A 25,600-nucleotide genomic window follows, 5' to 3' on the forward strand; every position below is an offset into this window, starting at 1 on the left:
TATGTAGCGGATTTTGAAAACTAAATACTTCCATGTAAATATGAAAAAAATATTACATTACACCGCCATCACTTCACTTCTCTAACACTAAAAATAAATTATTTCAGGGAGTAGAATAAGCACTGTAATGCAGGAGTTGAGGCAGCCGGCATGGAGTTATGGAAATTTAAATGGACACAGGTCACAATCACGGCCCGACTGCTGAGATAATACTACGCCTTCCTATGGGCCTCGGGAGTTGCCAATTAGTTTATCTGATAGAAATTGCTTGCTGCTATGATGCATAATAATTTGATGCAATTCTGTTGAAAATATAATTTTTGACAAGTGTTTTAAAATTTGGTGACTCAATTTGCGTCACCGTGAAGTTAGTCTCATCCTGAATATGACTCGAATCGCGTCATCACGCGCGAGAGGGGCTAGGTTTTTTTTTTTTACGGGGATTAGTCCACCCGGGCACAGGTCACTGACCCACATCGGGGCCTGGGGGCAAATATGTTATAATTCACAGTAAATAAATTTTTTAATAAAAAATAAAAAATTAATAATAAAACAATAAAACATTGATAATAATAATAATAATAACAATAACACTAATACTAATATTAATAATAATAATAATAATAATAATAATAATAATAATAATAATAATAATAATAATAAAAATAATAATAATAATGAAGAACCATAAATACAAACATGAAATGAAAAATCAAGAGTGAGAAACAATAATGTACAGTATATGTATGTTGTGTTGTTAATAGTAAGAGAAACAATTGAAACCCTGCAATTGTGTGTAAATGAGGCAGAAGGTCAAATCAGCAACTTGGGACTTGGTCAAAATTTTTGTGATGCCATATGGCAGCAGGGTCTACCATTAGACAACACATTATGCTTCCAATATCTTCCCAGCGGTAGTACCTCCCTGTTTGATAGCTGCTTACTACCTCCCGCTGCAGTTCCTCCGTTCTCATATATATGTATATATATATATTTCATTAGCCCAATAAAGCACGCGGACTTCTACATACAATCAACACCTCAACCCGCCAGGATTCGAACCCACGGTCCACAAGCCTATGACTGTGACCGGGTAACGCTAACCGCTGGACCACCAGGATACTAAAAGCAGTCCTAGACTTTGTTATATTTCACACAAAGCCTGTTCAACGAGCTTATGGCGCCGTGAACCTCTAATGCGGACCACCCATCCATATATATGGATCCTCGTGTTTCGAAGCCGGATTTGGTAAAATGTTACTCTGACCACCTACGTGATACGGGTTATCAGCATATATATATATATATATATATATATATATATATATATATATATATATATATATATATATATATATATATATATATATATATATATATATATATATATATATATATATGCAAGTAAATCACTGTAGGTGCGCGTGATCCAGGTATATGCTGATAAACACAAGGAAAGAAGAAAACACGAAGTTCCCAAGCGCTTTCGTGTAATTCACATCTTCAGGGGTGAGTACAGACTAAAGAGAAGTACATAGCAAGGTATATATATACAGAGGAGGGTGAGATCAAGTCCACAATGGTCAGGTATTAGGTAATGACCCTACTAATCTTCAAAAAGCACCGCAACGGTCGGTAGTCAGGTCAGAGGGTAAGATGACCCAACCTTCTCACCTGGTTACAAATCTTCTTAAGTACGAAAGTATCCAGTTTGTACATACCATTACTCAAATTCGTGTTGACGGATTCGGTATGTTTAATGAGACTGGATTCTACAATGTTCCCTCTGTCAATTGAATTACAAGGTAATATTGAGGAGGCATTATCCCAGTCAATGCAATGCTTATTAGCCCTCAAATGAACAAACAGAGCATTGGATTCCTGGCCTGTCCTAACACTATATTTATGTTGTTTTAGTCTAGTTACAAGATCTTTACCTGTCTGGCCTAAGTAAAACATATTACATTCCTTGCAAGGAACCTTATAAATGCAGCCACCTGTATTGTTGGGGGGAGTTCTTGATTAGAACATAAGAAAATAAGGAGTCTGCAATAGGCCGGTTGGCCTGTGAATGGCAGCTCCAGTCGAGAGTTACTACCACTTTCTATCACCCATGAATCTATCCAGCCTCCTTTTGAAACTTTCCAGCATTCCAGCACTTACTACAAAGTCGCTAAGCTTGTTCCACTCGTCCACCACCCTATTTGTGAACCAGTTCCTTCCTATCTCCCTCCTAACCCTAAACTTATCCAACTTAAATCCGTTGCTATGAGTTCTATCCTGCTCGGATATTATAAGAACTTTATCTATATCCCCTTTATTGATTCCTTTCACCCACTTAAATACTTCTATCATATCTCCCCGCACTCTTAGTCTTTCTATGGAATGCAAGTTTAGTTTCTTTAACCTATCCTGATATGGAAGGTTTCTAAGTCCCAGAATCATTTTCGTTATTCTTAGCTGCACCGACTCTAGTGAATTGATATCCATTCTATAACAAGGACACCAGAACTGAACCGCATAATCGAGGTGCGGCCTGACTAGCGCAAGATATAGTTGCAATAAGACCTCTGCACTCTTATTACTTACACTTCTTGATATAAAACCCAATACTCTGTTTGCCTTATTTCGAACATTAACGCACTGTTTTCTAGGCCATAGGTCCGGGCTTACAAGTACCCCTAGGTCTCTTTCACAAGTCGACTTCTCTAGGTTGATGTTGTTAGGCTGTATACATTGACAGTATTTGTTCTTCCAATATTAAGTACGCTGCACTTGCTGGTGTTGAATTTCAGTTGCCATTTTTCAGACCACCCCTGCAGTTTATTTAGATCCTCCTGTAGTGCATTTGCATCCTGCCCTGAATTAATCTGCCGCCCTATTTTGGTGTCATCCACAAACTTGCATATGTCACTGCTGATCCCAGTATCTGGATCGTGTATGTAGATTATGAACAAGAGTGGGCCTAGTACTGACCCCTGGGGAACCCCACTGGTTACACAGCCCCACTCAAATTTAACACCATCTACGCTGACCCTCTGCGTTCTATAGGTGAGCCATGATTTTATCCAATTTAAAACTTTCCACTCGATACCATGAGCCTTAACTTTTCTCTGAAGCCTCTGATGCGGTACTCTGTCAAATGCTTTGCTAAAGTCTAAGTAAATAACATCGTAATTTTCGTCATTATCTACTACCTCGAAGACTTTCCTAAAAAACATCAGCAGATTTGTTAGACAAGATTTTCCCTTTGTAAACCCATATTGAGAGTCGTAGATTAATTTGCTTTTCTCTAAATGCGATCGGATGCTGTCTGCTATAATTGATTCAAGAAATTTCCCCACTACTGACGTCAAATTGATCGGCCGGTAATTTGACGCTGATGCTCTGTCTCTCTTTTTGAATATGGGTACTTTATTTGCCTGTTTCCACAAGTCTGGCACAACTCCCGTGTCTAGTGATTTTGTAAATAAATTTACAAGGGGTCCACTGGGGATTTTGTCTTCTTTAATTTATTTATCCTCTTAAGAACATCCTCTTTTCTGATAGTGATATTCTTTAATTTCTCTTCTTCCTTTCCCCTAAATATCAGTTCCACCTCTGGAATTTCCTCGTGAATTTCTTCTGTGAAAACTGATAAAAAGTAGCTGTTCAATGCTTTGCTTATTTCTTCACTGCCATTTATCACTTCTCCCCTCCCTGACTTTAAAGGCCCAACTTTATCCTTGACCTTTGTTCGATATACCTGGAAAAATCCCTTGGGATTTGCCTTGGATTCTCTTGCTATTCTAGTTTCATAATCATTCTTTGCTTTCCTTACATTTTTCTTAACATTCCTAGATAGTTCATTATACCTATTTCTGAGCTGCTCCTCCCCTCGCTTTAATTTCTTATAAATTCCTTTCTTTATTCCTATGTCATGTTTAAGTTTTCTGGTCATCCACCTCGGCTCATTCTTATTTGACCTAATTTTTCTGTATGGTATATTTTGTTCTTGTGCTTTATGTGGTATACTAGTGAATATATTATAGTCATGATCAATTGTTGTATCATCTATGACCTCACCCCTTCCTACTGGGGACTGACGTGACTGTTTCCAGGTGACCTCACCTAGGTACCTTCTTAACCCCTGATAATCCGCCAACCGAAAGTTTGGGACTCTGACCATATTGTCATTGTTTTTCGTTTCCCAATTTAGGGTGAACCTGATTTCTCTGTGATAACTGTTACCTAGTTTTTCCCCTACTGTGATATCTCTGATAATATTTTCTGTATTTGTTAATACTAGGTCTAATATATTGTCACCTCTAGTAGGTTCTGTAATTAGTTGTTTCAAAAAATTGTCCTGTACTGCGTCTAGGAACTCTTCAGATTCATAGTCACCTACAATGTTGTCCCAGTCAATATATATATATATATATATATATATATATATATATATATATATATATATATATATATATATATATATATATATATATATATATAAAATAATGGTCCAAGTACTGAGCCTTGCGGTACTCCACTAGCGACGGTGCTACAATCGGATTTAGTGCTCACTCTTTGTTTCCTGTCCTGTAACTACTCCCTAATCCATTTTAGAATATCTCCTCCAATACCACGAGCCTCCACTTTTTGCATTAGTATTTCATGGGGGACTCTGTCGAAGGCTTTGCTAAAGTCGACGTATACCACACCATACTTGTGCCCGTCGTCCAATGAATCGAAAACAGCTAAATAGAATGTTAATAGATTAGTCAGACAAGAACGCCCACTTGTGAAACCATGTTGGGAATCATTAATCAACTTGTGCTTCTCCAGGTGATTTCGAATAGAGTTTAAATTATTGTTTCCTGCAATTTCTCTACAATTGATGTTAAACTGATTGGAAGATAGTTAGAGGGTAGTGATTTATCTCCCTTCTTGAAAATAGGTATCACATTCGCTATCCTCCAGGATTCTGATACCACACCCGTTTTTAATGACATGTTAAACAAATTTGCTAAAGGCATACTAAGCTCTTCCTTACATTTCTTTAATACTCTGGCAAATATCTCATCGGGACCTGGTGACTTATGAGGCTTTAGCTTGTCTGTTTGATTGCTAACATCATTACGAGATACTACTATCTCGCCTAATCTATTTTCTTCACTATCTATGTATTTGGTCGGTGCCTCAGGTATCATGTTTAAATTTTCGGTGGTGAAAGCTGTTGAAAAATATTTATTCAAATTATTGCTCATCTCCCCGTCGTTAGCAGTTTGCTCGTCGGTATCTGACTGTATTGGTCCAATATTTACTCGCGTTTGACTTCTCCTCCCTTGCTACCGTCAGTTAATTATCCCTCTATGCTTTTCTTATCTTGGTCTTAACCTTTCTGGCCAATACCTTATAATAACGTCGGAGGTAAACTTCACCACGATTTATTCTCCTACCTATAGCTTTCCTTTGTCCAATAATATTCTTTAAATAAGTATTTATCCATTTAGGGTCATTGTTATTTGATCTGAGTTTTCTGTATGGTATGTTCTGCCTTTGTGCATTAAGTAACTCATTATTTAAATTGTTGTGGAACTCGTCAACCTCAGATCTCACGATCAGGTCATTCTGAACCGTTATATTTTGCGAGGTTATCGTTGTCAGGTCACCAGTTAAAGTGAGGTCGCTCTCTGTGGGTACACTGTGTGAGGTCACCTCACGTGAGGTCATGTAATTAACCCCAAAACCTGATACCCCTTCTCTCAGCTGTCTTTTCACAGTATCAAAGTTTGCCCTTCTGATTTCTGGGACTTTAATGGAATTTTCCTTGCAATTGACATTAAATTCAATTTTGAATCTCTTTTCTTTGTGATCGCTGTCAGCTTCTTCGTTCCCTACCTCGACATTACTAATGAGGTTTTCTCTGACAGAACTAAATCGAATATATTATTATTCTGGGTGGGTTCGGCTATATGTTGACTCAGGAAACAGTCCTGAGCTGTTTCAAGAAAATCCTGATTCTGAGTTACCAGTAAGGTCCAATCTATTTGACTAAAGTTAAATTCGCCTACTATACAAACATTGCTATGTTTGGATGCCCTGAACATTTCATCCCAAATAAATCGATTATCACTCTGTCAAGATTAGGAGAACTATATATTACTCCTGTGATTAATATTTCCCTGACTTCGGTTAATTCTATCCAAATTGATTCCGTATTCAGTTCAGTTTTTATTTTCTTATTTATTTCACACTTCAGATTATCCCTGATATAGATCGCTACCTCGCCTCCTTTCCTATTCTGCCTATCAGTATGGAATAATTTATATCTGTAATCTGGTATTCGACAAGTAACTCACATGAGTCTAAGTTAATCCATGTTTCGGTGAAAGCTATTTTATCGATTTTTTTCGGAACATACCAACGCCCTGACTTCATCCATTTTGTTTCTCATACTTCTACTGTTTGCATCATAGAAATTTAAATTAGTCATGATCTGAGTCCTCTCTTTGTTGCATTTAGGTTTTAACTTCCTGTTTAATTTAGTTTGGTCATCTTTCCTACCACTATTGCTCTGTAACTTTTCATTTTGTTTACCCGCTCCCACTGCTGTCTCCTCCATCCCCATGCTCACATGTTCCCCGAGCAAGTTAAAGACTTTGACATCTTTTGAACTGCCCTCTCAAGAGAGCCAGCCAGGATTGCCACCCCATCCCTAGCATAAAGGTCCCTTCTGCCGTAAAAGTTGTCCCAGTTGACAATGAATGAGACTGATACTGACTTGCAATATCTGTCAAAACGGCCGTTGACACCAACTGTCCTTGACAACCGCCTGGGAAGATATTGGAAGCATAATGTGTTTTTTAATGGTAGACCCTGCTGCCATATGGCATCACAAAATTATGACCAAGTCCCAGACTGCTGATCTGCCCTTCTGCCTCATTTACACACAATTGCAATGTCTCAATTGTCTCCCTTACTATTGACAACACAACATATATAACCTTTATCACTCTTGTTCTGTTCTGTTCTTTCTATTCTTTTATTCTCCTATGATATCACGAGACAATAATACTTAAGTGGGGCCTTCTCGGATGGGTCCCACTAGTCGGGAAGGTTGTGGACCCCAGGGCCGACCTCATCATCATCAAACTACTGGGACCTCAACTGACGTAATTGCGGTTGCTGGAGGATCGGCTTTATTCACACTTCACTTTTTCAACATTTGCGGCCTGACATCCAATTGCCTTTCTGTGAAGCACCATTTATTATCCTCTTCCCATGACCTCTTACTACTTTCCGAACTTCAACTGACCAAAGCAGCTTCACCCAAACCTTTTCAAGTATCCAACTACAACCTTTGTACCTCCTTCCGTTCTAAGGGAGGTGTATGCGCCGACTACAACACACGTACACACATAGCTCGACTCACGGATGTTTAATCTTCTCTTTATGATGTCATCTGACTCAAAATATCTCTACCAACTGTGACTATTTTTCTTTGTTTCCTATACTGTTCTCCCAACTCTACCAACTATTTGGAACTCTTTGACTATCTCACTTCTTGCCATGGTGTTGTTGCTATATACACACCCCAACACAAAAGATCCTCTACCTAGGAGATTTCAATGTACATCACAGAGAGTGGCTTGGCTCTGCAAGGGTTGACCCAGGTGGAGCTGAGTCACTCTCTATTTCCTTACTTAATGATTTGGAATGAATAATTAAACACCCTACACGTGTTCCTGATCGACACGATCAACTTACTAACATTCTTGATCTTTGTTTTACCTCTAACCCCTCACACTATTCGTACTCAATTACCGCCCACTTAGGGTCTTCTTATCACAATCGTATTTCTATTAAGTAAAACTGGGCACGACCACCTCCCCTTCCCCCCTCTAAACGCCAACTATGGCATTATCGGAGGGAAAACTGGCGAGAAATTTTCTCCGAGTTTCCTTGGGATTAACGTTGCTTTTCCACTCGGGACGCCTCGGTATGTGCTGACAGCATTGCTGGGGTTATACAGGGTGGTATGAGTACATTTATCCCATCTTCTACCAAAATTTTAACTTTACTGTACAATCAAGGTCTGATCGCTCCTGTTCTCTTGCATGTAGGGGGAGAGATAAAGTGTATCAAGCTATGGAACTATCTCCTTCTCCTATTACCTACTCCTCTTTCACTACTTCTAACAATGGTATAAGGCTATTCTTCGTAGGGCTAAGTAAAATTTTATAATAAGAAAGACTGCTGTCCTGACTAACTCTTCTTCTCATAAATTCTTCTGGTCCTTAACCAAAAACATCTGCAATAACTTCTGCAATCTCTCTTTTCCTCCTCTCTACCGACCTGATAACTTTATAACCAACTCTCCCCCTGATAAAGCAAGTTTCTTTGGCGCCTTATACTCCTCTAACTCTATCCCTCTTACTCCTGCTCCTCCTACTAAACCTATGCACTTTCCTATAATCTCCACTCGTAGGGTTGCTGGTGTGTTATTCAGGTACAATGTGAGTAAGGCGCATGGACCTGACGGAATACCCCCTCGTGTTCTGAGGGAGTGTGCTGAAATTCTAGCCCCTGTGCTTGCTCGCCTCTTTCGCCTTTGTCTCAAAACCCAAATTTTTCCTTCTTCTTGGAAACATGCCTTGGTTCAGCCCATCCTGAAGAAGGGTGACCATTCTAATCCCTCTAACTATTGCCCCATTGCCCTAACTTCATCCCTCTCTAAGATTTTCGAAACTCGTACACTCATTTTCTCCGTCACCTTGAACGCCATTCTCTTTTGTCGGATCACCAGTATGGCTTTCGCCAGGCAAGACCTACTGGTGATCTGCTCTCCTACAGCACCCATCTTTGGTCATCCTCTCTTAGAGATTATGGTGAAACTTTCGTCGTGGCCCTCGACATCTCCAGAGCATTTGACATGGTATGGAACAAGTCTTTGCTTTCTAAACTTCCTTCTTTTGGTTTCTCTCCCCCACTTTGTTTTCTAATTTCTAGCTTCCTTTAGAATCGATCCTTGGCAGCTGTTGTCGAGGGATCGATCTCTCGCTCTTTCTCTACCAATAGTGGTGTCCTACAGGGTTCTGTTCTTTCACCTACTCTCTTCCTTCTTTTTATCAATGATTTACTTCACACTACGACAAATTCTATTTATTCTTTCGCTGATGATTTACTCTTTACTCTTCTTCCCATTCTCCCCTCCTCCTTAAATCTCAACCTAGATCTGTTTCTAGGGCTGATATCATTTCATCTATCAATGCGGAGTTGTGCAGCACCTCCGAATGGGAAGGGAGAAACTTGGTTAAATTCAATAGTAATAAAACTCAGTATTTACCAGCCTCACTTTTCAAATTACCTTTCAGGACGCAATTTTCTGCCAAATTCTAAAATAGATATGTTAGGCCTCACCATTTCCTCTAATATGTCATGGAAGCCACTCATCCACAACATTACTAAAGCTGCCTCCCGAAAGCTGGGAATGCTGTACAGATGCCGTAGCTACTTCACTCCTGAGCAGTTGCTCCAAGTATATAAGGGATTCATTCGTCCTAACTTGGAGTACTGCTCTCATGTCTGGAGTGGCTCTTCTTCTGTCCAACTGTTAGATAGGGTGGAATCAAAGGCACTTCGTCTTATTAATTCTTCTCCTTTAGTTGATAAAATCTTTCTTCCCTTTCTCTTCGCCGGAATGTTGCTTCACTCTCTCTCTTACAGGTACTTTAACTGGCAATATTCGGTGGATTTTGCATCCTGTGTACCGCCGGCAAGGCCGTGGGCTCATAACACTCGTCTTGCCCGCGGTGCCCACCGTTTCTCTGTGGATATCGGTCTCACTAAAATAACCGGTTATAGTGCATCCTTCTTTCCTCACACAGCCAAACTGTGGAATGCTCTGCCTTCTTCCGTGTTTCTATACTCATACAATCGGTCTCACTTTAAAAAGCTAGTTTTCCGGCATCTTCGTGGTGTAGATTAATATAATCTCTTTTTTTTTCTTTTTACTCGTATTTGTTCGCCCCCAGGTCCCGTTGTGGGTCGATGACTTGTGCCCAGGTGGGCTATACCCAGTAAAAAAAAATGGTAATTATTTAATAGGAAAGTTGAATGCTAGGTTTTTTTTTCAGTTACAATGATTAATGTAATGTAAGTCATTGTTTCGTATAGAAGATTTAACGTATAAAGTATGAGAAAATTACAGATTTTTACAAAATTGAGCATCGGACTGTCAGAATATATATCTAATTAACGACACAGTTGCTACCGTAGCAAGTTAAGCCAAGGAACCAAATCATGGGAGCGAGAACCTTGAGGATGACGCCGGGTCAGGGCCATCTTTAGATACCACAAATGTGGCAACTGCAGCCACAATCGAGAGCTTAATTGTGGCGGACCGGCGAAGTTAAGTTTATGAAATCATCTTTGAGGCTTGCATTTTACATAGAACTGTCGTGATCATCATCCATGAATATTTTGAGAAGCCTAAAGTTTGGGCAAGATGTGTATCCTAAAAGCTCAGTATAAAACTTTAATCACTATCCTGGTCTAATGCGAAAACTGCACAGCGTCTTATGGGAGAAACGAAGAGGTATGCTGACTAAAGGGTTCTCCTGTTCAAAGACATGCGCTGGTCCACAAATCCTGAGTTACACAAGTGTTTATTCGTGAAAATGGTTCGAACAACTCAACCACACTCCGTACTACCCAGATTTGTCCCAAGTGCCAAATGACTATTGTCTGTTTCCAACTGCATCACTTTCAGGATGTTGAGGAACTGAAGGAGGTTACTGAGGCATGGTTAGAGAAACAGCCGGAAGGCCCTGGAAGCCTGGTATTGTGAGTTTAAGGGACAAGTGGAGTAAGTGTACCGAAGTCAGGGGCGACTAAGTTTGGAGGACAAGTGCAGTAAGTGTAATGAAGTCAGAGGAGACTAATTTTAAATACTAAATATGTTATTTATGGTTCTACTTTTCATAATATAACAAATTTGCAACACTAATGACCGTTCTTTGTTCCCACAGAGTTTTACATGACCTGTTAGTATCAAAGGTGACCTAAAATCATCCTCTTATACCTTGAAAACTTGTAAGATGCTTAGATTGTTTTACTGTCAATCTAAATGCCTGACAAGATCCATGTACTCTATATGTAATAACAACATTTTATATGCAGTGATCTCTTCGTACAAATACTAACAACATCAAAATATACACTAACATCACACATGCACTAACAACATCCAATAACATTGTTAAATATTAACAACACCCAACATACCCTAATAACACTAATATAAAACAATTTACCTGAAAATTACTACATTTTTCTCAGCTTCTTCGATCCACCTGACCTACATCTAACACTTATACCCCAGATAACTATTGTTGATTTGCAATGATCTAGGTTGAACTGAATTAACCTGTGTGGACCTGGGTTAACCTGTGTGAACCTGGATTGACCTGTGTTGACCTAGGTTAACTTGCGTGGACTTGGGTTAACCTGTGTTGACCTGGATTAAAATGTGTTGATCTTGGTTAACCTGCGTGGAGTTGGGTTGATCTAGGTTAACATATATTGTCGTGTGTTGAGTTGTAATAACTTGTGTTGATCTCTGATTTCCTCTGTCACCTTGCAGCACTTCATCATCGGGTGCGAGTCATTATGTCGTACACGGCGGCTGCCAGGCGACACGGGGGCGATATCGGCGTTTTCCACATCACACTCTTCGGCCAACACGGAGCATCACCCCGCCTTAAACTTAACCCAGAGTACGTGTGTGTGTGTGTGTGTGTGTGTATGTGTGTGTGAGGGCGTTCTTAGGCTTGTTTTTGGATACTGGTGTGGATATGTGGATGTGTGTGGCCGTGTATTTGGACATGGGGAGATGTGAGGGTGGATATAGGTGTAAGGGTGAGAGTGTATCTGGGTGTGGAAGTGAGGGTGTGTCTGGATGTGGGTGTGAGGATTAGGGTGTATCTGGGTGTGGGTGTGAGGGTGCATCTGGGTGTGAGGGAGAGGGTGTGGGAGAGGGTGTGGTGGGTGTTAGTGTGAGGATGTGTCTAGGTGTGGGTGTGAGGGTGAGAGTGTATCTGGGTGTAAGGGTGAGGGTGAGGGAGTGTTTGGGTGTGGGTGTGAGAGTGAGGGAGTGTCTGAGTGTGGGTGTGAAGGTGTGTCTGGGTGTGGGGGGTAAGTGTGTATCTGGGTGTGGGTGTGAGGGTGAGGGTGTGTCTGGGTGTGGGTGTGGGTGAGGGTGTGTCTGGGTGTGGGTGTAAGGGTGAGGGTGTGTCTGGGTGTGGGTGTGAGGAAGTGTCTGGGTGTGGGTGTGGGTGTGAGGGTGTGTCTGGGTGTGGTGTGAGGGTGAGTGTGTATCTGGTGGGTGTGAGGGTGTGTCTGGGTGTGGGTGTGACTTTGTGGCTAGGTGTGGGTGTGAAGGTGTGTCTGGGTGTGGGTGTGGGGTGAGTGTGTATCTGGGTGTGGGTGTGGGGGTGAGGGTGTGTCTGGGTGTGGGTGTGGGGTGAGGGTGTGTCTGGGTGTGGGTGTGGGGTGAGGGTGTGTCTGGGTGTGGGTGTGAGGAAGTGTCTGGGTGTGGGTGTGGGTGTGAGGGTGTGTCTGGGTGTGGGTGGGGTGAGGGTGTGTCTGGGTGTGGGTGGGGTGAGGGTGTGTCTGGGTGTGGGTGTGGGTGTGAGGGTGTGTCTGGGTGTGGGTGTGAAGGTGTGTCTGGGTGTGGGTGTGAGGGTGTGTCTGGGTGTGGGTGTGGGGGGTGTGTCTGGGTGTGGGTGTGAGGGTGTGTGTATCTGGGTGTGGGTGTGAGGGTGTGTATCTGGGTGTGGGTGTGAGGGTGAGGGAGTGTCTGGGTGTGGGTGTGGGTGTGAGGGTGTGTCTGGGTGTGGGTGTGAGGGTGAGTGTGTATCTGGGTGTGGGTGCGAGGGTGTGTCTGGGTTTGGGTGTGACTTTGTGGCTAGGTGTGGGTGTGAAGGTATGACTGGGTGTGGGTTTGAGGGTGTGTCTGGACGTGGGTGTGAGGGTGAGTGTTTATCTGGGTGTGGGTGTGGGTATGAGGGTGTGTCTAAGTATGAGGGTTTCTTGAGTGTGTCTTCTCACATAAGTTAGGTTAGGTTGGGTTATGTTAGGTTAGGTTAGGTTATGTTAGGTTATGTTAGGTTAGGTTAAAGTTGGCTGTGGTAGTTTGATCATTTAACATCTACCTGTGGCTATCATATATACTCTATACTTATTACGTATCTACCTATAACATGTCTACCTACCATAAATCTACCTACCATATCTCGCCCTATCATATCTACGTACCATAAATCTACCTACCATAAGTCTACCTACCATAAGTCTACCTACCATAAGTCTACCTACCATAAGTCTACCTACCATAAGTCTACCTACCATAAGTCTACCTACCATAAGTCTACCTACCATAAGTCTACCTACCATAAGTCTACCTACCGTAAGTCTACCTACCATAAGTCTACCTACCATAAGTCTACCTACCATAAGTCTACCTACCATAAGTCTACCTACCATAAGTCTACCTACCATAAGTCTACCTACCAAAGCTCATTCGTAACTTTTTCTATCAGTTTATATTTTTCAGGGGAGAAAAGATATTGTTCTTTCTGTTCCACTGAATATTTTTCTTCTTGCCCTAAAACAAACTTGGACTGGAGCGAGGGACGATTTTCTAGAGATCCTGGTCGATCCACACCACCTAGAGGGCTCTCTCTCCATTGTCCTAAGGAGCAAGTTACAATAAAGAGTTACTAAATATTGTCTGGGTAAAATAAACCTTAGAAGGAAGTGTAAATCTGAAACAGAAACTTAGACTTTAAGAATGGAAAGTATACGAATATTGCAGAGATGGATAAGGTGGAAAGGATGTAACTTTTTTGTGTTTAGGTGATAAAAACATTATGGTGATGTTGGCAAACTTGTAAACCAGAAGTTGGGATGTTGTGTGTAAGGATATTTGACATTGTCGGAGCTATGTCAGTCAAGAGTTATAGTAAACTCATAGGCATGACGGCCTGTTTGGGAAACTTTGTATACAACACACTGTATACTAAGTGACCGCACCGACAACAACGTGGTCAGTACTGAACTCAACCTCCTTTACCTCCCCAACTTGTAAAGCCTATTTGCTGATACAGTTAACTTACAGTTAAGCAAAGTGAGGTTAGGTTAGGTTAGGTAAGGTTAGGTTGAGTTTGGGTATATCATTATCTTTGTCTTAGTCTAGTTCCCCTACCAGAGAGATGTTCTTCGAGCCCGGTAACGTGTACTCGTACATGATCGGCACAGCAGACCTGGGCCACCTGCACTACGTGGTGCTCGAGTGGTCTTACGTCACCGCCTACTACAATCCCCTAAGCTGGCGGCTACTCTCCAACCCCGTAGTGTACGTCAACCGTATCCATATTGACTCCATCGAAATGCAGGAGAGGTAAGTGTTGTGGTGTGTGTTAGTGTGTTCTCTTTTCTATCACCTTATGCTGCGTGTGTGTGTAAATAATAATAATAATAATAATAATAATAATAATAATAATAATAATAATAATAAAAATAATAATAATAATAATAATAATATACACTTTCATGTGATTTAAACATAATAATATACATTCAATACATTTACAGGGCTGTACAGTAATAATAGTAATAAAAATAATAATAAACGGTTTATTGAAAAAGTTTGCAGCCCGAAGGCTGAAAATATACATTGGACATAAATGACTTATTACATACATTGGTGGTTTAACAAAAGCCTTCATTAGAGAAAGGTGAAGGAACATACAGTGAACATAATGGTTGTCAAGGGCAGTTGGTGTCAAAGACCGTCTTGACAGATATTGCAAGTCAATATCAGTCCCATTCATTGACAACTGGGACAACTTCTACGGCAGAAGGGACCTTTATGCTAGGGATGGGGTGCACCTGTCTAGGGATGGAGTAGCAACCATGGCTGGGGCTCTAGAGGGGGCAGTTCAAAAGATATCGAAGTTTTTAAACTGCTAGGAGAACATATGAGCACGGGGGTGGAGGAGAATGCAGTGGGAGCTGGTAAACAAAGTGAAAGATTACAGGGAAATAGTGTTAGGAATGATGACAAAACAAAATTAGACAGGGAGTTTAAAACTAAACGCGGTAAAGGGAGGATTCAGAACACGACTAACTTAAATGTATACTACGCGAACAGTAGAAGTATGAGAAACAAAATGGATGATATTAGGGCCTTGGTATGTACCGAAAAAATCGATATAATAGCATTCACTGAAACATGGATCAACCTAGACACACGTGAGTTACCAGTTGAATACCAAATTGCGGGTTACAAACTGTTCCATGCAGATAGGCAGACCAGGAAAGGAGGCGGAGTAGCAATCTATGTTAGGGATAATCTGAAGTGTGAAATAAATAAGGAAATAAAAACTGAGCAGAATACAGAAACAATTTAGATAGAATTAATCGACGGTAGGGAAAAATTAATCACAGGAGTAATATATAGACCTCCCAATCTTGATAGAGTCAATGAGAGACTTATCTGGGATGAAATGCTCATGGCTTACATACACAACAAAGTCTGTATAGTAGGCGACTTTAACCTTGGCCACAATAGATTGGACTGACCTTACAGGTAACTCAGAATCAGAGGATTTTCTCGAGACGATCCAGGACTGTTTTCTAAGTCAACATATAACCGAACCCACCCTGGGTAATAATATACTCGATTTAGTTCTGTCAAACAGAGAAAACCTCATTAGCAATGACGAGGTAGGGAACGAACTTGCAAACAGTGATCACAAAGAAATTAGATTCCAGTTAGATTTTCAGGGCAGACGTAAGGAAAATTCCACTAAAGTACCAGATTTCAGAAGGGCAAACTTTGACAGTTTAAAGAGGCAGCTGAGAGAGGGGGTGTCGTGCTTGGCCGTGAACCTCACAGATGACACGGACCTGATAACGAGATCTGAGATTGCTAAGTTCCACGACAATTTAAATAATGAGTTACTTTATGCACAAAGGCAGAGCATACCATACAAAAAACTCAGATCAGACAACAATGACTCTAAATGGATAAATAATTATTTAAAGAACATCATTGGCCAAAGGAAGGCTATAGGTAGAAGGATAAATCGTGGCGAAATTTACCTCCGGGATTATTATAGGGTATTGGCGAGTAGGGTTAAAATCGAGATAAGGAAAGCCAAGATGAATAATGAGGTAAGGATAGCAAGGGAGGCGAAGACAAACCCCAAAGGATTCTACCAAATGTATCAAACTAAAACACAAGAAAAGATTGGACCAATACGGTCAGACGCCGGCGAGCTCACTGATAACGAAAGAGAAATGAGCAATAATTTGAATAAACATTTTTCAACAGTTTTCACCACCGAAAATTTAAACATGATACCCGGGGCACCGACTCTATTCAGAGATAGTGAAGAAAACAAATTAAGCGAGATAGTAGTGACTAGTAACGATGTTAGTAAGCAAATAGACAAACTAAAGCCTAATATGTCACCTGGTCCCGATGAGATATTTGCCAGAGTATTAAAGGAATGTAAGGAAGCGCTTAGTATGCCCTTAGTAAAGTTGTTTAACATGTCCTTAAAACCAGGTGTAGTACCAGAATCCTGGAGGATAGCGAATGTAATACAGATTTTCAAGAAAGGGGATAGATCACTATCTTCTAACTACCGCCCAATCAGTCTAACATCAATAGTAGGCAAATTACTGGAAGCAATCATTTCAAACTCTATTCAAAATCACCTGGAGAAGCACAGATTGATCAATGATTTCCAGCATGGCTTCACAAGCGGACGTTCACGTCTAACTAATCTATTAACATTCTTTTCATCAGTTCTCGAATCGGTGGACGAGGGGCACAATTATGATGTGGTATATCTCGACTTTAGCAAAGCCTTCGACAGAGTCCCCCACGAAAGTCTAATTAGAAAGGCAGAAGCACATGGCATCGAAGGTAATATCCTTAAATGGATTAGGGCGTAGTTACAGGACAGGAAACAGCGAGTGAGCATTAATGGCACTAAGTCCCATTGGAGCAACGTCACTAGTGGAGTTCCCCAAGGCTCAGTACTTGGACCATTTTTATTTATTATATACATAAACGAAATAGATATCGGCATAGACAGCAACATAAGCAAATTTGCTGATGACACTAAAATAGGACGTGTTATTAAATATGACAAGGACTCAGCAAAACTACAGGAAGATCTAAACAAATTTTTCGAATGGTCTGAAAAATGGCAGATGAAATTCAACGTGGACAAATGTAAAGTACTCAGTATAGGAGATGTAAACAGGGAAACCAGATACCAGATGAACAAAGATGTTATAGAGAAATCCGACTGCGAGAGAGATTTAGGAGTAATGATAAGTAGGAACCTTAAGCCAAGTAAACAATGTGTTTTTGCTCGTAACAAGGCTAATAAAGTACTTGGGTTCATACAAAGGAGTGTTAGTTACAAGACTAGGGAGGTCATCCTAAAACTGTATCTTGCTCTTGTGAGACCACACCTGGATTACGCAGTTCAGTTCTGGTCACCGTATTACAGAATGGATATAGAATCCTTGGAAAGAATTCAAAGGAGAATGACAAGACTAATCCCGGGCATTAGGAACCTTGAATACAGAGACAGGTTAAAGCATCTTAATTTGCACTCCCTCGAGAGACGTAGAGTGAGGGGCGACCTGATAGAGGTGCATAAGTGGAAGGCAGGGCTAAACAAAGGGGACATTACAAAGGTACTCAAACTATCCAACCAGGAGCGAACTCGTAACAATGGTTTTAAATTAGACAAATTTAGATTTAGGCGTGAAATAGGTAAACACTGGTTTGGAAACAGAGTAGTGGATGAATGGAACAAGTTACCAAGTATCATCATTATCTCGAATACGCTGAATAGCTTCAAACATAGGTTGGATGCTTATATGAGCAATAGGGGTTGGGTGTAAACGGGACTGCCCAGTATGGGCCAATAGGCCCGCTGCAGTTTCCTCCATTCTTATGTTCTTATGTAATGTTTACACACGTAGATCATGTGAGCTGAGGTGTTGAACAGCAGACACGTAGTGTAGTAACTCCCTCACAGATGGCGTTATGAGGGGCATCACGTAGAGTGCTAGTTCCCTCACAGGTGGTGTTATGAGGGGCTTGACGTGGTGTAGTAATTCCCTCACAGATGGTGTTATGAGGGGCCTGATGTAGTAATTTCCTCACAGATGGTGTTATGAGGGGCCTGATGTGGTGTAGTAATTCCCTCACAGATGGTGTATTAGGGGCCTGATGTGGTGTAGTAATTCCCTCACAGATGGTGTTATGAGGGGCATCACATGGCGTAGTAATTCCCTCACAGATGGTGTTATGAGGAACCTCACCTGATGCTGTAGCAACTCATTCCCTACGTGGTGTCGTAGCATCATGGGGACACCACGTGGTCAGTTGTCACAGGACTTCACTCACTCAAGTGGGTGAGGTGTGGTCCCAGGCTTTTCTATCGTGGAGTCTTAGGGGAATTATCACTGGGTACCTGGGACCTCACTGTGTGAAGGTTAGCTTGGGTAAGACTCAACTGCCGAGTTGTTTTTCACTGACTTAAGCACTGTTCACCACTATTCAACACTGGTTCCATTCCTTTCCCAAATGAAATAGTAACTTCTGGCGAGAACTTGTTGATATTCCGGTGGGGAAGAGGGTTCAGGGGAGGGAGTTGGTAAGGGCCAACATAACAGTTGACGTGGCTGCTCCTGAGCAGCGCCAGGTGCGTCTGACCCGTCTTGACCCGTCGGTGGTCGGTGGTCAAGTGTGTGTGTGTGTGTGTGTGTGTGTGTGTGTGTGTGTGTGTGTGTGTGTGTGTGTGTGTGTGTGTGTGTGTGTGTGTGTGTGTGTGTGTGTGTGTGTGTGTGTGTGTGTGTGTGTGTGTGTGTGTGTGTGTGTGTGTGTGTGTGTGTGTGTGTGTGATAATGATAATGGTCTTAACTCAGTACAATACCAGGTGTGAGAATAGGACAAGATATGTGAAGTCTGGGGATAATGTACCGTGTTGTGGTGTGTGTGTGCTATAAAGGCCTTCTCTTATAAGTGTTAGTTAATAAGCTAGTTGAAAAGTAAACGGTAAGAGACAATATTTCGAGAATATGGATAAAGGTGTTTCTTAATGCAATCCACCAACATGTGTGGTAATCTCTGCGGCTAGTCCGCAAGGAGTGGTCCAGAATGTAATGTTGGGATGGGTTTTAATGAACTACGGCGAGTATCAGTGAGATGTAGTGTCTCTTGATATGTTATGGTTGGGAATAATATGAAATGTGAGTATAGATCAGTGGTAGTGTGTTGTGGCCAGGCTATTATCCTCTTGTTGTGGCCAGGTTAGTGTGTTGTGATCAGGTTATTATCTTCATGTTCTGGCCAAATTAGTGTGTTGTGGCCAGGTTAGTGTGTTGTGACCAGGTTAGAGTGTTGTGGCAAGGTTAATATGTTATGACCAGGCTATTAAGTTTATGTTGTGGCCAGATTAACGTGTTGTGGCCAGATTAGTGTGTTGTGGCCAGGTTAGTGTGTTATGGCAAGGTTAATGCGTTGTGGCCAGGTTAGTGTGTTGTGGCCAGGTTAATGTGTTGTAGCCAGATAATTATGTTTATGTTGTGACCAGGTTAATGTGTTGTGGCTAGGTAATTATGTTTATGTTGTGACCAGGTTAATGTGTTGTGGCCAGATTAGTGTGTTGTGGCCAGGTTAATGTGTTGTAGCCAGGTAATTATGTTTATGTTGTGACCAGGTGAATGTGTTGTGGCCAGGTAATTATATTTATGTTGTGACCAGGTTAATGTGTTGTGGCCAGGTTAGTTAGTGTGTTGTGGCCAGGTTAGTGTGTTATGGCAAGGTTAATGCGTTGTGGCCAGGTTAGTGTGTTGTGGCCAGGTTAATGTGTTGTAGCCAGATAATTATGTTTATGTTGTGACCAGGTTAATGTGTTGTGGCTAGGTAATTATGTTTATGTTGTGACCAGGTTAATGTGTTGTGGCCAGATTAGTGTGTTGTGGCCAGGTTAATGTGTTGTAGCCAGGTAATTATGTTTATGTTGTGACCAGGTGAATGTGTTGTGGCCAGGTAATTATATTTATGTTGTGACCAGGTTAATGTGTTGTGGCCAGGTTAGTGTGTTGTGGCCAGGTTAATGTGTTATGGCCAGGTTAGTGTGTTGTGAAAAGGTTATTATGTTTGTGTTGTGGCCAGAATAATATGTTGGGGCCAGGTTATTATATTTATGTTGTGGCAAGGTGAATGAGTTGTGGCCCGGTTAGTGTGTTGTGGCCAGGTTAATATGTTGTGAAAAGGTTATTATGTTCAGTTTGTGGCCAGGTTATTATGTGTATGTTATGGCAAGGTTAATGTGTTGTGGCCAGGTTAGTGTGTCTGGGCCAGGTTAGTGTGTTGTGGCCAAGTTATTCTGTATAAACTGTGGCTAGAATAATGTGTTGTGGCCAGGTTAGTGTGTTGTGGCCAGGTTAGTATATTGTGGACAGGTTAGTGTGTTATAACCAGGTTATAATGTTTATGTTGTGGCCAGGTTAGTGCGTTGTGGCCAAGTTATTATGTTTATGTCGTGGCCAGGGTAGTGTGTTGTGGCCAAGTTAATATGTTTATGTTGTGGCCAGGTTAGTGTGTTGTCGCCATGTTATTATGTTTATGTTGTGGCCAGGATAAAGTGATGCGGTCAGGTTAGTGTGTTGTGGCGTGTTATTATGTATATTTTGTGGCCAAGTTAGGGTGTTGTGGCCAAGTAATTATGTTTTTGCTGTGGCCAGGTTAGTGTGTTGTGGTCAAGTTATTATGTTTAAGTTGTGGCCAGGTTATTATATTTATCTTGTGCCAGGTTAATATGTTCATGTTGTGGCCAGGTTATTACGTTTATGTTGTGGCCAGATTATTAGATATTTATTTTGTGGCCAGGTTATTATATTTATTTTGTGGCCAGGTTAGTTCATTGTAGCTAGGTTAGTGAGTTGTGGCCAAGTTATTATGTTTATGTTGTTGGCCAGGTTAGTCTGTAGTAGCCAGGTTATTTTGCTGTGATCCGGTTATTTTGTTATGGCCAGGTTATTGTGTTGCAGTTTCCGTTTACCTGTGGAGTCACTAATTAGAGGTGACGTGGAAGTTACTTTCATAAATATTTATGGGTTAACTTTTAAAACCCAAATGGTCTTTTCTCCCTTTATTAAGAAAATAAAATATTGCACAATAACTGGGATATCACCAAAATTAACACTATGAGCTGTGAGCGTTAATAATGGATGAAGCTTAGGTATAAATAGCTTCTTAGAGCACGCGTCTCAGTGACGGTAGCCAGCTACTTAATTGATGACTCTGTGGTCAAGGTGTGAGGGAACAGTGAGAATACACTGTCACATGTCCAGTTGATGACTACTCACTGCTCATAAGAAAGTTACCGTGGGTGATATAATTATATAAACCTAATGTACGTAACCCACATTTATGTAAATATTGCTGTCTGTTAGACAGGGGGCTAATACAAGTGTGTTGTGGCCAGGTTAGTATGTTGTGGCCAGGTTATTGTGATATGACAAGGTTATTATATTGTGATCAGGTTAGTGTGTTGTGGCCAGGATAGTGTGTTGTGGCCAAGTTAGTGTGTTATGGCTAGGTTAGTGTGTTGTGGCAAGGTTAGTGTGTTATGGTCAGGTTATTGTTATATGACAAGGCTATTATATTGTAATCAGGTTAGTGTGTAGTGGCAAGGTTATTTTGTTGTGGCCAGGTTAGTGTGTTATGGCCATGTTAGTGTGTTGTGGCCAGGTTATTGTGACGTAACAAGGTTATTATATTGTGATCAGGTTGGTGTGTAGTGGCAAGATTATTTTCTTGTGGCCAGGTTAGTGTGTTGTGGCCAGGTTAGTGTGTTGTTACCAGGTTAGTGTGTTACGGCCAGGTTAGTGTGTTGTTACCAGGTTAGTGTGTTACGGCTAGGTTTGTGTGTTGTGGCCAGGTTATTTTGTTGTGGCTTGGTTATTGTGTTGTGACAAGGTTATTATATTGTAATCGGGTTAGTGTGTTGTGGCAAGATTATTTTTTGTGGCCAGGTTAGTGTGTTGTGGCCAGGTTAGTGTGCTGGGGCCAGGTTAGTGTGTTATGGGCAGGTGAGTGTGTTGTGGACAGGTTAGTGTGTGTTTTGTGGCCATGTTAGTGTGTGTGGCGGTTAGTGTGTTGTGGGCAGGATAGCGTGTTGTGCACAGGTTAGTGTGTTGTGGCCAGATTTGTGTTATGGCCAGGTTAATGTATTGGGGCCATGCGAGTGTGTTGTGGCTAAAATATTTTGGGGTTGGTGTGTTGTGGTGGGTGCTGGTGTGTTGTGGTGAGTATTGGTGTGTTGTGGTGGGTGCTGGTGTGTTGTTGTGGTGGGTATTGAGGTGTGTTGTGGTGGGTGTTGGTGTGTTGTGGAGGGTGTTGGTGTGTTGTGGGAGGTGAGTGTTGGTGTGTTGTGGTGGGTGTTGGTGTGTTGTGGTGGGTGCTGGTGTGTTGTGGTGAGTATTGGTGTGTTGTGGTAGGTGCTGGTGTGTTGTGGGTGGGTATTGGTGTGTTGTGGTAGGAATTGGTGTGTTGTGGTGGGTATTATTGTGGTGTATTTGTGGTGGGCGTGTTATGGTGGTGGAGTATTGGTGTTGTGGTGGGTATTGGTGTGTTGTGATGGGTGTTTTGTGGTGGGTATTGGTGTGTTGTGGTGGGTATTGGTGTGTTGTGGTGGGTATTGGTGTGTTGTGGTGTGAATTAGTGTGTTGTGGTGGGTATTGGTGTGTTGTGATGGGTATGTTGTGGTGGGTGTTGGTGTGTTGTGATGGGTGTTGGTGTGTTGTGGTGGTTGTTGGTGTGTTGTGGTGAGTATTGGTGTGTTGTGGTGGGTGTGTTGTGGTGGGTATTGGAGTGTTGTGGTGGGTATTGGTGAGTTTTGGTGGGTGTGTTGTGGTGGGTAGGGTGTGTGGTGGGTGTTGGGTAGATGTGTTGTGGTGGGTGGGGTGTTGTGGTGGGTGTTGTTGTGGTGGGTGTTGGTGTGTTGTGTGGGTGGGGTTGGTGTGTGGTGGGTGTTGGTGTGGTGGGTGTTGGTGTGGTGGGGTGTTGGTGTGTTGTGGTGGGTGTTGGTGTGGTGGTGGGTGTTGGTGTGGTGGTGGGTGTTGGTGGTGTGGTGGTGGGTGTTGGTGTGGGGTGGGTGTTGGTGTGGTGGTGGTGGTGGGTGTTGGTGTGGTGGTGGTGGGTGTTGGTGTGGTGGTGGGTGTTGGTGTGGTGGTGTGTGTTGGTGTGGTGGTGGTGGTGGGTGTTGGTGTGTTGTGGTGGTGTTGGTGGTGTGGTGGTGGGTGTTGGTGTGTGGTGGTGGTGGGTGTTGGTGTGGTGGTGGTGGTGGGTGTGGTGGTGGGTGTTTGGTGTGGTGGGGGTGGGTGGGTGTTGGTGTGTGGTGGTGGTGGTGGGTGGTGTGGTGGTGGGTGTTGGTGTGGTTGGTTGGTGGGTGTTGGTGTGTTGGTGGGTGTTGGTGGTGTGGTGGTGGGTGTTGGTGTGGGGTGGGTGTTGGTGTGGTGGTGGTGGTGGGTGTTGGTGTGGTGGTGGGTGTTGGTGGGGTGGGTGTTGGTGTGGTGGTGGGTGTTGGTGGGTGTGGTGGTGGGTGTTGGTGTGGTGGTGGTGGTGGGTGTTGGTGTGGTGTGGTGGAGTGTTGTGTGGTGGTGGGTGTTGGTGGTGTGGTGGTGGGTGTTGGTGGTTGGGGTGGGTGTTGGTGTGGTGGTGGTGGGTGTTGGTGTGGTGTGGGGTGGGTGTTGGTGTGGTGTGGGGTGGGTGTTGGGTGTGGTGGTGGTGGTGGTGTTGCTGTGGTGGGGGTGTTGGTGTGGTGGGGGTGGTGGGTGTTGGTGTGGTGGTGGTGGTGGTGGGTGTTTAGTGTGGTGGTGGGTGTTGGTGTGGTGGGGGTGGTGGGTGTTGCTGTGGTGGTGGGTGTTGGTGTGGGGTGGGTGGTGGGTGGTGTGGTGAGTGGTGGTGGGTGTTGGGGTGGTGGTGGGTGTTGGTGTGGTGGGGGTGGTGGGTGTTGGTGTGGGGTGGGTGTTGGTGTGGTGGTGGTGGGTGTTGGTGTGGTGTGGGGTGGGTGTTGGTGTGTGGTGGTGGTGGGTGTTGGTGTGGTGGTGGTGGTGGGTGTTGGTGTGGTGGGGTGTTGGTGTGGGGGTGGTGGTGGGTGTTGGTGTGGTGGTGGTGTTGGTGTGGTGGTGGTGGTGGGTGTTGGTGTGGTGGTGGGTGTTGGTGGTGTGGTGGTGGGTGTTGGTGTGTGGTGGTGGTGGGTGTTGGTGTGGTGGTGGTGGTGGGTGTTGGTGTGGTGGTGGGTGTTGGTGGTGTGGTGGTGGGTGTTGGTGGGTGTTGGTGGGTGTTGGTGTGGTGGTGGTGGTGGGTGTTGGTGTGGTGGTGGGTGTTGGTGGTGTGGTGGTGGTGGTGGGTGTTGGTGTGGTGGTGGGTGTTGGTGGTGTGGTGGTGGTGTTGGTTTTGGGTGGTGGGTGTTGGTGTGGTGGTTGTGGTGGTTGTTGGTGTGGTGGTGGGTGTTGGTGTGGTGGGGGTGGTGGGTGTTGGTGTGGTGGTGGGTGTTGGTTGTTGTGGTGGTGGGTGTTGGTGGTGTGGTGGTGGTGTTGGTGTGGGGGTGGGTGTTGGTGTGGTGGTGGTGGGTGTGGTGTGGTGGTGTGGTGGTGGGTGTTGGTGTGGTGGTGGGTGTTGGTGTGTTGGTGGTGGTGGGTGTTGGTGTGGTGGTGGGTGTTGGTGGTGTGGTGGTGGGTGTTGGTGTGGTGGTGGTGGGTGTTGGTGTGGTGGTGGTGGTGGGTGTTGGTGTGGTGGTGGGTGTTGGTGTGGTGGGGTTGGTGGGTGTTGGTGTGGTGGTGGGTGTTGGTGGTGTGGTGGTGGGTGTTGGTGTGGTGGTGGGTGTTGGTGTGGTGGTGAGTGGTGGGTGTTGGTGTGTGGTGGTGGGTGTTGGTGTGGGGGGTGGGTGTTGGTGTGGTGGTGGGTGTTGGTGTGGTGGTGGTGGTGGGTGTGGTGTGGTGGTGGGTGTTGGTGTGGTGGTGGGTGTTGGTGTGGTGGTGGTGGTGGGTGTTGGTGTGGTGGTGGGTGTTGGTGTGGTGGTGGGTGTTGGTGTGGTGGTGGTGGTGGGTGTTGGTGTGGTGGTGGGTGTTGGTGTAGTGGTGGTGGTGGGTGTTGGTGTGGTGGTGGGTGTTGGTGTGAGTGGTGGTGGTGGGTGTTGGTGTGGTGGTGGGTGTTGGTGTGGTGGTGGGTGTTGGTGTGGTGGTGGTGGTGGGTGTTGGTTGGTGGTGGGTGTTGGTGTGGTGGTGGGGTGGTGGTGTGGTGGTGGGTGTTGGTGTGGGGTGGTGTTGGTGTGGTGGTGGTGGGTGTTGGTGTGGTGTGGGGGTGGGTGTTGGTGTGGTGGTGGTGGGTGTTGGTGTGGTGGTGGTGGTGGGTGTTGTGGTGGAGGGTGTTGGTGTGGTGGGGTGTTGGGTGTTGGTGTGGTGGTGGTGGTGGGTGTTGGTGTGGTGGTGGGTGTTGGTGGTGTGGTGGTGG

General features: G+C 43.6%; 1 protein-coding gene across 1 annotated transcript in view; it reads left to right on the plus strand.

The window, feature by feature from the left end:
- Positions 1 to 25,600, plus strand: part of LOC121863643 — a gene marked incomplete at its 5' end in the record, with an annotated part of 63,850 nt that overhangs the window by 27,895 nt on the left and 10,355 nt on the right. The window contains 2 exons of the mRNA XM_042362397.1: positions 11,624 to 11,756; positions 14,249 to 14,440. Of these exons, the coding sequence (XP_042218331.1) occupies positions 11,624 to 11,756; positions 14,249 to 14,440 (325 nt within the window). The remainder of the gene's footprint in view (positions 1 to 11,623; positions 11,757 to 14,248; positions 14,441 to 25,600) is intronic.

This window comes from Homarus americanus, unplaced genomic scaffold (assembly GCF_018991925.1).
Source record: "Homarus americanus isolate GMGI-L3 unplaced genomic scaffold, GMGI_Hamer_2.0 scaffold41366, whole genome shotgun sequence".
Taxonomy (NCBI): domain Eukaryota; kingdom Metazoa; phylum Arthropoda; class Malacostraca; order Decapoda; family Nephropidae; genus Homarus; species Homarus americanus.